We start from the raw sequence: 15,062 nt of genomic DNA on the forward strand, positions 1-15,062 counted from the left end.
CTGTGCACAATATGATTGTTAATCTCTTTTATTTCATTTTGCTTACAGGCAGCTTCATTAATGGCAAATTATTAACTAGTTTGCAGAACTACCCTAAAAGCACAAAATGAACCTGTTTTTCTCTTCTTCTCAATTTTATTCCTCATTTTGAAGGCACTTGTAGGACTTTTGATAGCTAAATATTAATTTATAATTGATCCTCTTAACTTCACACAGTAACAGGATTTACCTGAACACTTCATTACTGATTAATGAACCCCAATAGCTGATAAGTATCACACATTTGGTAAAACAAACAGCACCTTCCCACCTCAAAAACCCCAAAAAGCTATCCCCCATCTAAACTACTCTGTGCCATTCTCAAAATGAACTCTTAAATATCTATTTTGCATTTAAATATCTAGAACTGCTACACTTACTGGCCAAGTAAAATTATAAAGTATTTTATATTTCATACAGGATTACTTACTTGTGAAAACACATTAGTTGAGAGTCAAGAAAATATAATTTCTAGTTCTGCCTCTTCAGCATCATGTACTGCAACACATCCTTTTCCCATCTGCGAATTTAACTTCAAGCCCATGTTTTGCCATATTCACTTTTAATACATATTAATCCATGTATCTTTATTAAGGTGTACCATGCCATATGCTTATTTTATTTTTTTAAAGACATTTTATAGAAAATAAAATTTTAAAAATCATAACTGTTGATTTACAGCATTTTGTCCAATGACATCTGTTGACTGTAAAGAACAATTAAAATTCACTACAGAGAAAAAAAAAGTTTAATAAAAAAATCACTCATTACACCACACAAAACTTGTCCTATATTTTATACTTCCAATTTAGCCTTCCAAGTCTATACTCAAAGAGGAAAAAGATAGGGCAACCACTGCTTTATTAGATTTTTTTTTTCCCAAGAGGAATATAAAACTTAAAGTGTCTTTAGATAATTTTCAGATCATGCATTTTTTCATTAGCTGTACTACACCAGCTTTCCTCTCTGATTTGTAATTTCCTGATGTCCCTTCATTGGGTGGGGCTAGGAGGCCGTGTGTGTGATCCCTTATTTCACTTTGCCAGGTTAAATGGAATGACAACAAAATCCAAAGATCACCCAGAGAATTTGGACATCTCAATTTCCAAGGTACTCCATGGTGCCAGATAATCCTGGGGCACAACCCATCCTGAAACAGCCTGGAACTCGAGCAAATCCAGACCTTTTGAAAACGTCCCTTTGCAAGCAAGCCACGCATGAGAATTTCTGTGCAGTAGTGAAGAGAAAGCACAAATACTATTTGATTTTACTGCTAAACTCATGGTATATATTGAGAATGATGACAGAATGCTTGATTTTCCAACAGCGATCATCTCAGAGTCTCAAAAGACAGCTACATCATGAAAAAGTTGTAGTTTTTAAAGAAAGTAAGTTTTAAAGAAAAAGGTTTTAAAGTAAGTGATGTAAATAACTTGCACAAGTTTTAGAACAGCTGGCCAAAGCTTGCTCCAAGTAGTCAAGAAGACTTACAACACTGAGGAAGTTCCAGAAGGCAGTTCTGTGCCAATTCTAAAAAAGCGGTGAACAAACTGACCCTACCACATCTCCACTCTCAAAAAAGCAGAAATCCAGTTCAAGAATTAGTGTATTCAAGTGAGATGAAATTAATGATGATCAATATTTTACAAAAAATGCAGATTGTCCAAGTAGACAAAGCATCTGTATTTTGTATGCCACTTATATTTAAATTTAAGAAAGTGAAGCAATAGAAAGAAAGTATGAGTTAAGTTAGTTACATTAGTCTCCAGATGTAGTTATAAACAGGAAACTGTCATTGGGAAGATATGTTTCTAATGTATTCCAGCAGGGTTGATTTCTTAAGCATGACATTATTGAACAATGACCAGGGGAAAAAAAACCTGATAAAATCTGCAAGCAGAAAAAATAAGAGGGGAAAAAAATGGGGAGAAAACTAACTAGTGATCTGAAATCTAAAATTGTTACAGAGGAGGCTTGCAGACCACAAAGACTGGTGAAGGGGCAAATAACAGGGAGAAGCCTCATCAACCAGAACCCCACAGGCTGGTATCCCAACAGAGCCCTTGTTCTCCTACAAGCCACCCTGCAAATCCCACACGTGGAACAACCTTTGGTTCTTGGGAGACTACCCTGTGAGGATGGCAGAATGAAGTGTTGATTATGTGGTAGGACTTCCACTAAGTGAGGACCTGCTCATGAAACCAAAACTGGGAAGATATTTCAAAGAGATCCTTAAGATGACAACAATGGCTGCACTGCATCAGCTGCTTGTGAGAAAACACTCAAATGTTATCTGCTGAGGGTTTCAAATGCAGAAGGGTATTAACAAAATGGAGAAAAAAATTACAGGATATTTAGCAAAGTTAGCAGAGGGCTGGAAAACCCACTTTAAGACAGTCCATAAAATCAAAACCAATGGTGAAAGAAACCAAGCACAGAAGAAACCCCTCCACACAGACAAATGAGCTTTCTAGTCAAAGGTTTACTGGGTACAGTGAACACACAAAGATTAATTCAGAAAATCTGTGGCGGGTCCTTTCTTCACATTTTTCCTGCCCACTGTCCTGTGCAATAACAGATAGCACACAGATACTGATCTGCAATTTCTTTTATATCTGACATTCTCCAGAATGCCACATTCACCCACCTCCCAAACTTGTGCAGGCTTTGAACAGCACATCCCGTCACTGAGCCACGTATCAGGAATTTTCTCTTTTATTTATTTCTAGTCATTCCTTCCACCTAAGGAGGACCCCAAGGGACCTCTGGACCTGGGAGATGTACAAACATTATATTTTCCTATTAGCACACATTTGAAACCAAATAATATTGGTATCTCACACAGTAACAAGGTTATTTAAGAGGGTAAAAATTTGCAGCCTCCTATTAGCATCAAAATGGAAAATGATATAAAATTATAATGAATCACAGCATGGCTTGGGAAGAGAAATGATAGGCCAAATTCTTAAACTGTTAGTTTATAGATATAATGTTCTCAGGCACAAACCCCAGGTTTAGTCCAGCTCAGTGGGATGGGCTAGTTTATGTTCAACTGCTTCAGAATTAACATTATATTTTCATGGCATTTTTAGGGAAAGTAACAGATACACATAAACCTATTTTCTAAGGTTTAACTTAGCTTTAAAAATAATAAAAAAAACCCAACAAAAACATCCATATGTTTTGTAATTTATCACAGCAGCAGGAGAAAATGCATACTCTAAGAGTGCTTTTAAAATTAAATTTGATGTGTTTAGGCATCAAGTCTTATCAGACCACAACCAACAAAAATGCCATGAGGAAAAAAAAAATCATGTTTTCAAGACAGCCAGGAACTGGAAAGAAAGAATTAATTGTTAAGACTAATTAACTCTATAGATCTATAAATAAATTTAAACCATCCATTCAAAAATATGTGTTTCTGTTTAATATTTACACCTCCCTGCATAATTCAAGATTTAATTAAAAATAGCTGAGACATGAAAATGGAGACGTTCCTGTGATTTGATGCAGGTGACCAGTGACAAATCAGACATTGCACTTCACACCTTAAAAGAGCCCTGGTTTAGGGCAGGGTCATGGGATAAGCTGGGAAGCAGCCTGGTAACCTGTCCTGCAGAAAATGCTTTTCCTCCTTTTTCTCATTACAATATTCATTATAAGGAAACATGTCTGAAAATACCCAACAGGCCTCATGTTTTTGCAGTGCCTTCATGTCATCTAATTGGTCATGTTATTGTCCAACCTCCCAGACATCTGATGTGGGCATAATGGAATTATGGCCTCTGAAAAATAGCCATCAAGAAGAGGAAAAGGGTGAAATGATATGCAAAATTCAATCTCTCTATCATCTGGACAGCGAAAAAGGCATCCAGAAGTGCATGTCTATAGAATAGGTTGTATTTTATTTTCCAGAAACACAGTGGACTGAGAAGAAGGCTATCCATCTATTAACCATGGAGTAGAAGACAACAGAGTGCAGTCCTTTTTACATCTCACTTCCTGACAGATTTTTTGTGTTTTATTTGGGGGTGGGCTGCTTTGTTGTTGCTGTTTTGAGATATTTTGGTTATTTTGTCTGGTGGCATGGAGGTTTTTTGTGGCAGGTATTTGAATTTTTTTTCCTGTTTTTTTTTTTTTTTTTTCTTTTGTTTTTTTTTTTTTCTTTTTTTGGGGGGGCGTGGTCTGAGCAAAGACAGGTTTAATTTTAGGTTTTTTGAGAGGCAGGGTGAACAGGTATTTTCTTATTCAGCTCTTCTCCTTTGCTTTGCTTTGGTGTTCAGGATGTCCTTGACAGATTTTGAACCACAAATTCTGCTTTCTGCAGTACTTCAAAGAGAGCAGTCATGGCTGGAAGGCTTGGCTGCAAAATATCTTTATCCCAACATTAAAAGCTTCTCTGTACTCCACCCTCCCTCCTCTGTCCTACCAACAGCAAATGAAACTGAGCTTTAACATGGGAGGGAGCTCAGAAAAACATCCATGCATGGTCCTTTAAGGGCAGCAGCAGGACAACATCTCTGCCTGTGTGCAAGTGTGTGAACGAGCACTCTTCCCTCTGTGTATCCTTAGAGGTCAAGGACATGATGAAAAATATTTCAAGTGGTTTCAAAGTGATTCATTCTATTTGCATTTTGTATGGTCATCTCCACTTACAGAAAAAAAGTAGAAGAAAAAAAGGATAATGAGTTGAAAGATGGGTAAGCAAACAGCCTTAAGTTTGGTCCTCACAAAACATCCCTTGGAAGACAAGAAACAGCCCAAAACTCAGGTGTTTATTCTGTTTTCTTCCTAAAACTCCTCCATGCAGCTTTCTTACCACTGCTCTGGTTATGCTGGTTCTTCCATCTGTCCTGCTGCTCTTTCTACCTGTTTCCACCTCTGGCAACCCTTCCAACACCTTGTAAGGATCAAATTCATTCTTACAGTCTGACTGAGAAGTTACAAACTTCACTAATCAAGGAAAGCAATAATTTAATTTAATAAAATAAAGTGTGATTTGACAACATGTAGACATTTGAGTACCGTAGGCATGTTTGGATACAGCATCTGGGTGCCACATGCTTTAGTTTTTGTTTCATTCTAGAAACAACTTTGACTAGAAAACTTGAAGGAAAACACATTTTGTAATAAATTATGACAATAGTCCGCCTTATCTTACAAATAAATAGACAAACACATTGTAAAACATTAGTGTTCAAGTTTCTTCTTTCTCCTGCAGCACAGCTCCAAGCACTTGGAAAACATAAGAGGAAATCTCACCTAGATAAAACCACTGGAGAAACCTCAAGAAAAATTAAACATAGTTGCTTGAAAAAAAAAAAAACTATCTTCTAATTGCAACTGTCCCAGAAAAATTGTCAAGAAAATATGAGAGCCATATTTGGGATAAAACTCCAACAAAGCATCAAGAAAGAGTTTGTCCAAGATACTTTATGTTTCTGTAGAACATCAGCTCCATCTGCTGGGAAAAGTCAGTTTGTGGAATGGCAGCTGCAGGTTCTGCACTGGACAACCCAAGTTTTTGTGCTGAGTTAAGGGCTTTTAGATGATTTAGAGAAGTAAACAGCTGTATATCAAATCTTGACTCTGACAGTTTGGTGACATGAGGACTTAAGAAAAATGCTTTCTGGTGGCTGCATTTCATGGTCCGTATATCACTGGAGCATGTGACTGCAAAAGCGTATTAGAGTGATGCAAGTCACTTGTAAAAACAGCTCTAAACATCAAGAAAGTGTCAGTTGTTTTCCTGCCAGCTATTCATTTTAATTAAAAACAAATTAGGATTAATAACATTGCAGTTAAAAGCAAATCTAGATAATTTAAAAATATAAATATGGCATGAGAAGCTACATGTCTTCTAAAAACCCTCCTATCTCCAAACCACTTCATCTTTTTCAACATTTCTTTCAATATGACATTAGCTTTTCAAGCTGTTTTAGTAACTTAAAATTTTTCAATTAGCATTTTATATAAACAAATTACGGATATGTGCTTAATAAAAAAATCTAGTACCTCCAGGCTTCTCTTCAAAAACTACAGATGTGCAACTTAAGTCAGCCTTCAAATGAGTATTCAATTAATTGGGGATTGTTCCAAACATAAAAGCATTTTCATTGCTCTCTGAATTCTGTTCCAAGATTTTTCAGGTCCTTCCGAAAGTCATGTTTATTTACTTTGGAAATTCTCTAATAAACTTGTGATTATGTAAGATCACATGCAATACTTGACATCTAAGCTACAACACTCCAAAATTAAAGAAAATAATGTAATTCTGGCAGCAACTATTCAGACTTCCATCTCTAAGGTGGTTTATTTAGGGACTGTGTGTAGAAAGTTAGAGCAGATATCTACACACTCCAGTGACCATAAACCAGATACAACATTTCTGGCTTTGCCCACACTTCTGAGAACAGTTATTTGAAATCCTTTTTGGACCCTCTCTCAGAGGAAACAATTTCCATGTGTGAAATCATAGAATTCAACCCACCCAAAGCCTCTAGTGATCTGTGAGCCCCAGGCCAGCCTGGGGCTCCACCAGTGAGACAGACACTCAGCATTTGGTTTATTCAGAAGTGCAATAAAACACCATTAAAACAGAAGCAAAGCTGCTCCATATCAAGATACCACTGTGACAGATTTCTGCACGTAACTGATTTTTCTGGGGGTATTGGAATTTTATGAAGGCAAACTACCCAAGGTGCACAGAAACTCACTTTGTTCCACTGACAGAATGCTGCAATGCTCAATGAAGGGTCAAACTTAGCCTTAAACACTTGAAAACAACTAGGCAATAATGACTCTGACTATCTGCAGCACAATAAAGTCTTTTTGGCATAAAATACTCCAAGAATCAGTTAAATGAATCTTTAAAGGAAGCTGTACTATTTTGGTAGAGTGAGAACAACAGCAAAGAATGTGTTTCAATACCTTAAGAAGATTACTGATCCATCTTGTAAAGATGGCTTTCTCAAGGGAAAACTGAGCCTTAAAAGCTGAGCTGCATGAGTAGTCTCATATTTCCTGTCTGCATTTCTTTAGTATGGTAATAACACAATCAATTTTTTCAATATTGACTCCCCATGTTTCCTGCCCATTTCCAAGGAACCTGTTTATACAAATAATGAAAAACCCCCAAAAAAATTATGAAAAATGCAATAGTAGGGAGAAAGATTTCTACATCTAAGTAAACTGAAGGGCCAATAGCTCAGAGCAGCTGAGCATGAAGCAATTGCACAGGAACAAGGCAGTGGAGTGGACTGGAACAATCAGCATTCCCTGCCCCAGCTCACAGTGTCTGAAGAGCCCTGAGCAGCCAAGGCAAAGCCACATGAACTGAAAACAACCCTCAACAAGTCATTGCACTCGGATATTTTTAGTTGGCCACTGAATTCCTTGGTGCCCAAGCACAGGTAGCCAAGAGGAAATTGCAAAAGTCTGATTTTCTCAGGCATAGCTGGGGATGACAGCTAAAACAAATTCTTGCTACCTCTGCTTGTATTAATGAAGCCTTAAATGAGCCTGAAGAAGAAGCATTAGCCAGTGAAGTACATTAACTTTATAAATATTTCTGAACTATTGTAAAATCTGTAAGACAACTAAATATTGTAAACAGCAGAACACCTGGCCATACAGACATAATGAGGAAGAGCCTACACACTAAAGAGATTGGTAAAAGCAACTCCTTATGGAGCCAGTGAATTCATCTAGAAAACCTACAAAGTATTTTAGTTGTGAAAAGAGGTTAAGCGTACATTCCATTTATGTTTCATTAAAAATTCTTACCTTTAATTTTCTAACAGCATCTCTTACAACTTCTGTGCCTTTGGGCTGCTCCACTTCTGTACTGCCTAGGAACTGAAAAGATTGTAATTTGTGAGCAGTAAGTTATGCATTTAAAGGCTTAATCAACTTGAGTAATCTTATTTTCCAATTATTTTCAAACAGCATTTTGAAAAGGCAATTTTTTCAGTAGTTGATAAATAGAAAAGACCTTCACACAGCTATTTCTAATCAAGAGAATAACAAGAATTACATTTTATACTAATATTAGCACTATCAAAATTGACTTTAAAAAACCATCCTATACGAATCTGTAAATTAGAAGTTCAAGTACCTTTTTCCACAGGGAAATTACTGCTTTGGTAATAACTCTTTTTAGAAAATAATAAAAAAAATGCAGAGAAAATACAGATGGGAAGATACTTCCCATGAATCAGCATGAGCCAGTAATTTGGATTCTGTCAGTAAAACATTTTTACAAGATGTGAGATAAATTAAAAGAAGTGATTTTCCTCTCAGAACTGCTTGGTATAGTAACATACATTTACAGGAACTAGGCTCCAGCTTATGCAAAACAAGAGTCATATTCAAGTAGTTTCTATTACAACTCATGCTTTTACCAAGTAAGGCTTTAATGAAAACCAAACACGTATGTTTTAATATATAAAGCATAATATTGCAAAAGGACCTTATTTCTTTATTTGTACACTGAAATGCTTTTATTTCCTGTACCGTCACACTTGCTTTCTACTGTACTGTTACAAAAATTATGAGAATCCTGCCTGAAACCCATCTGTGTGACACACTAATTGACTTTCTGTTGCCCAGTTTTCACAGTGAAATACAGTTAAGTCACATAATGTACATGTATATGCTAGAATAACGCTAGGGAAAAAAATCCTCCCTTTTTCCCAAAGCACATTTTTCTGTGTACCCTGACAGAGACAGGTGTGCACAATTTTTAAGTCATAGCCATTCTATGGTAAAGGGATTTAAATTTGCCAAGATACAGACAATTTAAACAGAGTGACTCTGAAAGCTCTATTAAATCTTCCAAACAAGTTTAGAACAGTCAGTGTGCCTAAGGTACTCCTGCAAAGAAACTGCAGCTCCACCAATAATGAAGCCTCATTAGACATTTGCTACCTACTCTGAAACATGAGGTGCCACCTTGAAAACAAGGGTGTGTTAATCAAAACACCACACACATCTGCTGTCAATATTCTCTGTGATTACACTTCTCCAGCCAGGAGACCAAGGCTTTGGAAGAACAGAGCAGAAGGCTCTGCTATTGATTTGATGTCCTTCCCACAACAGCTCCAATAACTTTAGGCCAAGGGAGTGATCTTGCCTGGAAAAGTGATGGCTACACATAATGCACATAGAGAAGGAAGAATGATCCTTGGACATGATGAATACTGCATGTGGCTGAGACAGAAAGAGAAAGATGAGTATGAGCAAAAAAAGATCAGATAAAATCAGATAAGAGTCTAAGAGGAAGGTTGAAAGACCAACGTTACCAGATATCAGCACACAGGCACATTTATACCCACCACACCTGGCAGAACCCAAGAGGCAGAAGTGTAATTGCTGTAAGTTTGTGAGCACCTCAAGGTGTGTAATACACAGAGCAGGAATCCTGCAGAAACACAGGAAACAGGAGCTGCAGGTGTGGACAAGGCTCAGTGAGCAGAGCACAGGCCACTTCTGTCCATACAGAAGCTGAGACAGATGCTTCACCCCTGCCTGTTTCCTAATCCTTGTGCTGTTTTCCAACTGGCAGCACCAGTATCAGTGTAAGTACCCCTCAATACAGATTTAGGGCCAGGCCTTGGGTGGAACTGGGTCACACACATAAAGAGATGCCCCAGGTTATGCTGCCTTGCCTGCAGCTGCTTTTCCAGAAGGGCACAGGGCTGCCCTACATATTTTATTTACTTACTTCTATCCAGATGACCAACTCTGGTAAAGCTAAGAAAGTGTCAGTCATTTCCCCAGAACTCTCCTCTGCTTCCCAGTCCAAGAAGGATGAAGCTATCTTTGCTGTATTCAGTAAATCCCAGCAGCAGACCAATCTTTCCACAAACAGTATCTTCCACAAATATAGTTTTTCCAGAAACTTGTACCTCATGCTAATTCACACTACTGCCTCAGAAAATGTAAGCAATAAATTCCCCAGCCACAGCTGGGGAATTTGTTAAATGTCACTGAATTTTAAAGCTTATAGTAATGTTCCCCAAACCAGAAATTACCATTTATGATCATGGAGGGGAGAGAGAAGTAGACTTCCAAGCAGAAAGATAAACTGCTGAAAGCATTTTAAAAGACTGACAAAACCTGAAGAAAAACTCATTGTGTTTGCTCAGTAAGTTACAAAATAAATAAACAACCAAGACTCAGAAAATACAGAAACACCATTACACTTATATCAGCATTTACAGAACATAACCCACTAGAATTCCATATGTCATTCACTTTCTTCCAGATGAGTGCTGGTCTTGACATTAAGCATCACCAGTGAAATTTCAATTGCTCTCAGCAGTTTTGAACTGGATGTGGAATTCAAGCTTGTGCATATTAAACTATTAAGCGTAGGAAAATAATAAATCCAGATATACAAAGAAGGATTGTAGCTTAAGTGTTAATACCAAGAAAAATTACAAGGCTAAAGTATGGATTGCACTGTTTGTATCTATTTCCCACTCTTTCAATTGCAATTGTACTTTTTGTTAATTCAAGTGTGTTAAAATTGCTTACACATTTCATGCTTGACTTCCCTTCTTAATATTTTGGTAAGAGTAATAAAAAGAAAGTCAGCAATTAAGGGGAGATATTCTGAATATTTGTATTAATAGGACTATTCTGTTTGAGGAAAAATACAGACAGAATTTCAGACCAAGACAGGTTTGTAACAAAAGAATGACTATGCAATAAAGCCTTAACAAACAGCTAATGTTTTAATGGGAGGCTTTTTATTGCTTGTTTTTTCATCTGCTCTGTACCTTTTCCATCTCATCTATCATCATTTTCTGTTTAGTATTAGGTACCAATTCCTGTGGTATTACTCATGATAGTTAAGTTAAGCAAACAAATGAATTTGCAAAGCTGGGGCTTCAGCTGTCGAGGTCACCAGGCTGTTTGTACAACCCCTGGCACAGCACACACACTGCCACCAAGGTTTCTAGGGAAGCCACCAACAGCTAAGTCACCATCCCCATGAAATGGGAAGATGGCCATTTTATCATGGTCTTTCAGCAGATTTTTCTCACCAAATCTCTCACAAGCACAGTGAAAAAATATTTGTTATATCAGGAAGTTGGTCCAGCTGTGGCATGAATAATAGGATTATTCAGCATGGAAGAGTTTCTGCAACAAAAAATTCAAAGCAAAAGGGGTAAATGTGAAACCTCCCTTTTCAAGCCCAAGCTCCTTTAGGGAGCAGTACTGATCCAGAGTTTGAGATGAAACCTTGGCAAGCCAGTGTTTGTTTTCAGCATTTGAGGTTCCCTTCTGCAACTTGACTAATGCAGAACCACCAGCAAATGAAACCTAAGTGGTTTCTGGGAGTCAAGCTAACACACTCTTACACCACTCCAGAAGAGGGAAACAAAAAATAAAAGTTTCCCTTCACTATTAATCCTAAATGCAAACTAATAAACTCATTAAATGCCTAAGTGTTCTTTACATAAGCAATGTGTTCAAATACACAATACAGCTGAAAAATGTTTACACATGACTGCTACATCTGTTTACTGTCTGTAGCTAGCAAAAACACTATTCTTGAGGTCAGTGTACTCCATGCATAATATGCCTATTCAAACACAATATATAATTTAGGCATGCCACGAGATTCAAATATTTATGTGTTGTTTACTATTGAGTTCATCATGATCATAGTGAATTTTCATTGGCTACTTTAAAAAGTTGGAAGATGACATTTAATATTTTGTATAACGTAAAACACTCGAAAGCCATTTTCTTTACCACATATTCTTCACTGCAGTCTGCCATTCTTCCAAACGTATTCCTCACAAAACTGATGAGCAGTTATTTTCCTAATATATTACTCATTCTCATTTCACTTGCAGCTGTCTGCAAACAGAAATGACTCTTATGAGGCCAACAGATCCTATCAGTCAGAACCATTTAAGTGTTCCTTTAATATACAGTGATGTTTGCCACAAAGAAAGTGAGCTGTTGGCCAGCCACATACAAGACAAACTCCTCAGATCAAACTGTTTCCAATCTAATATTAGCAAACAACCAGATGTGTTCACTCCACATGCAAAGATTTGCAAGATAATGCAGCTGTAAAGAATTAACAGACACTATTTCAACATATTAAATCAACAGAGGTTTTATCACTGACAGCAACTGAGAGAAAATTCAGCCCAGTAATGGCCAGGAGGGCTGTCTCACACAACAAGCTATCAGACACACCCTTTGTGGGGAATGTCTTTGTCAGAATGTAGCTGACATTTCCCTATGCATTAACACGAGCAAGAGGTTTTTTGGTCCAATTCCATTGCGAATTTATTAAAATTGCTTTTAGAGTTGTACTTTGGCTGTTAAAAATAGAAGGTAAATAATCTTTTACTTTGCTGGCTCAATTAAAGGTCAATTCAAATTTAAGACAACTTCAGGGAATCCAGAATCCCTCACATTTCTGACAAGCCTGCTGCTGTTCTGATGTGCCCAACAGGTCTCAGTAAGGCCAGGTGAATTGTTGAGATTAGTGCACTTTTTTTCCTTGACATTAGCAGGAAACTCTCCAATAATTCTTCCCCTGCCAGTTTAGATTTTGACCCTCAACATTTTATTGGCTTTACCTGCAAAGCACATTCAGGTGCTTTTCTTCAGAGCTTAGGGAAGAAAAAATACCTCTATGCATGCTTACAAAAAGATAGTTTTACCAGACTAAAAAATTAATAAACTTGACTCTTGATTAAGAAATAGTTTTAGGTGCATTTCTTAAAATTTAATGTAGACTTCCACTCTTCCAGTAGAGAGCAGTGTAGGATATTTTAATAATAAAACAACATCTGTTTTCTTTTGTCATCCTATTTCAATCTTAGGAAAAAAAAAACCAGTCTTGCACAGTGCCACATTTCTTTTATACTCTGAAATTCCTGAACATTAAAAGCTTCTCTTTTATGTAGACTTAAATGCAATTATATGAAAATAGTACTTACCAAATCCATACAATAAAGAAAGGGAAAAAAAACAATGCAAAATTACTGGATACCTGCTGCCAGCTTTTGACAAATTAGCTCCTTCTACCTCCTCAGTTCTACAGGGATGCTGATTTACTGATGAAAGGAAGACAAATGTATCCCCACTGTGAGAACACCAGAACAATGGAGTATAAAAGAAGAATAAAAGAGATCAAGCACCAGTTCTGAACAAATGTCTGAGCTTTAACCACTCCAGAAGCACAGGCAGACGTTTTGCTCAGTCTTGCTCTCATGAGCCTTCTCCATCACTCAAACAGCAGAAGGACAACAGGGACTATAAAAAAACCAAAACTTTGTATTTTGGGTTCCTTATCTTGCCTCACCTCACAGTCCAGTTCAACACCTGCAGCAGCTTCCTTAGTTTTTAACAAAGACAGGTTTTTGCCAGAGCACATAAATGTTTGGATTTTTCCCCTTTGGACAACACTTTTCTAGTGCCACCTTAAAAACAACTCCCAGGCATGACTGCCACTCAAATGAGAGCAGAAATCCAACTCACCATATGGGAGTTTGAGGCAGCAAAGTGGCACAGACATCAGCACATTCCCTGAATATCCCCTGCTTGTCTGACACCTAATGTTCTGCAGAAGTGGTGGCCCTCACACAGCAAAGAAATTCTAGGTGTTTTTTGAGGGAGTGTTCAAGTACCACTGGCAAAGAAGAAAGATGCATGCACAATTAAAAACATTAAAAAAAATGCTACCTAATGGAAATCAAATATTACCAGGTATTTCATCCTACCATCAATAGAAAATACAGTAATTAAAATATGATGAAAATATATTTAATAAGTTATTAAAGTTATTGGGAAAAAAAAAAAGAGCATTACAGAAAGGATCATAAAACAATTGTGTTCAAAAAGCCCCACTGGCTTAATTTGTACTTTCTTCTGTCCTCTACATCTGCAATAATTAAGAGCTCTCCACCATCAAATGTACAAGCAGTCATTTCAGTCTTGACCTATTAATCAGTAATAAAGAACAGTATTTGATAACTAAAGCTCAACATCTCCTTGGACAGCTGACAGACAGGAACAACAAACATTTCCCTGGAGTAGTGCACCTCACCTGAATGTGGCTCCTGCTCAAATGTCTGGAAACAGGACTTCCTAGAAATATTCTGTCAAAGCTACCTGAGAAGCTGAGGACACTTGGCAACCCTAATCCTGCCTACACTTATCTTCTAACCCATGTTCAGATATGCTAAGAAGAGAATTTTTTGAGCTGCTGACTGGAAGAAATCTGACACGTGGGCCAAGTCAGCTGATTGCAGCTTGGTGTAACCCTAAAGGCCAAAGAATGGAATAATTACACAAGGTCACATTCCTCCTCAAATCCCACTGCAGCCAGAAGGGAAAGTGGCACTCAAAAAGAAAAATACAATAGAAATATTTTTTGTATTACAAAACCAGCTTGTCTGTAAGAAGAAATTCAGGAGACTGACACATTTGGTAAATGACCAAAACTTAAATCTTCTCCAGTGTGGTCACATACTAAGGGGGCTATCGACAAAGATAAAATAAAAAATCAAATCCGATTGCAACACAGCTATAAAAGCCGTGCTCTGTATTAAACCATTTAATTCTGAAGACAAAATGATGCCAATACAGGTAGGACCAACATAGGGGAGGTAAGAGCAGGCTGGAATACAGAAAGAGAGTAAAGGTAACACATGTATGTTGTCAAGACTGGCACTACAGAAAACACCACCTGTACAAGGGAAACCAGCCAGCATTTCTTCAGTCCATCAACCTCCCCAGCACTTCAGAAAAACCCCTCAAACTGAACCATGCCCTGAGGAGCTGCCAGACTGCACCTGCAGGTCAGAGAGGCACTGGGGGTGCTGCAGCCTGACCTCCCGCTGCACACACACCAGCAGCCAGCCCACCCCAGCCCGACTCCCAGCTCAGCAGTGCCAGCAGACAGCACCTCCCTGGCTCTGCTCCCTGTCACCTGAGCTGACTATTCACTCCAGCCCTGAGCGAGGAGGCAGAAGCAGGAGGGTAAC

General features: G+C 37.8%; 1 protein-coding gene across 12 annotated transcripts in view; it reads right to left on the reverse strand.

Annotated features, from left to right (window-relative positions):
* Positions 1–15,062, reverse strand: part of GULP1 (GULP PTB domain containing engulfment adaptor 1) — a 144,775-nt gene that overhangs the window by 31,476 nt on the left and 98,237 nt on the right. For all 12 annotated transcript variants that reach the window (XM_021540935.3, XM_021540934.3, XM_021540932.3 and 9 more), the window contains one exon: positions 7,825–7,896. In XM_021540935.3, the coding sequence (XP_021396610.1) occupies positions 7,825–7,896 (72 nt within the window). The remainder of the gene's footprint in view (positions 1–7,824; positions 7,897–15,062) is intronic.

The sequence above is a fragment of the Lonchura striata genome, chromosome 7 (genome assembly GCF_050655825.1).
Source record: "Lonchura striata isolate lonStrDom1 chromosome 7, ASM5065582v1, whole genome shotgun sequence".
NCBI lineage: Eukaryota > Metazoa > Chordata > Aves > Passeriformes > Estrildidae > Lonchura > Lonchura striata.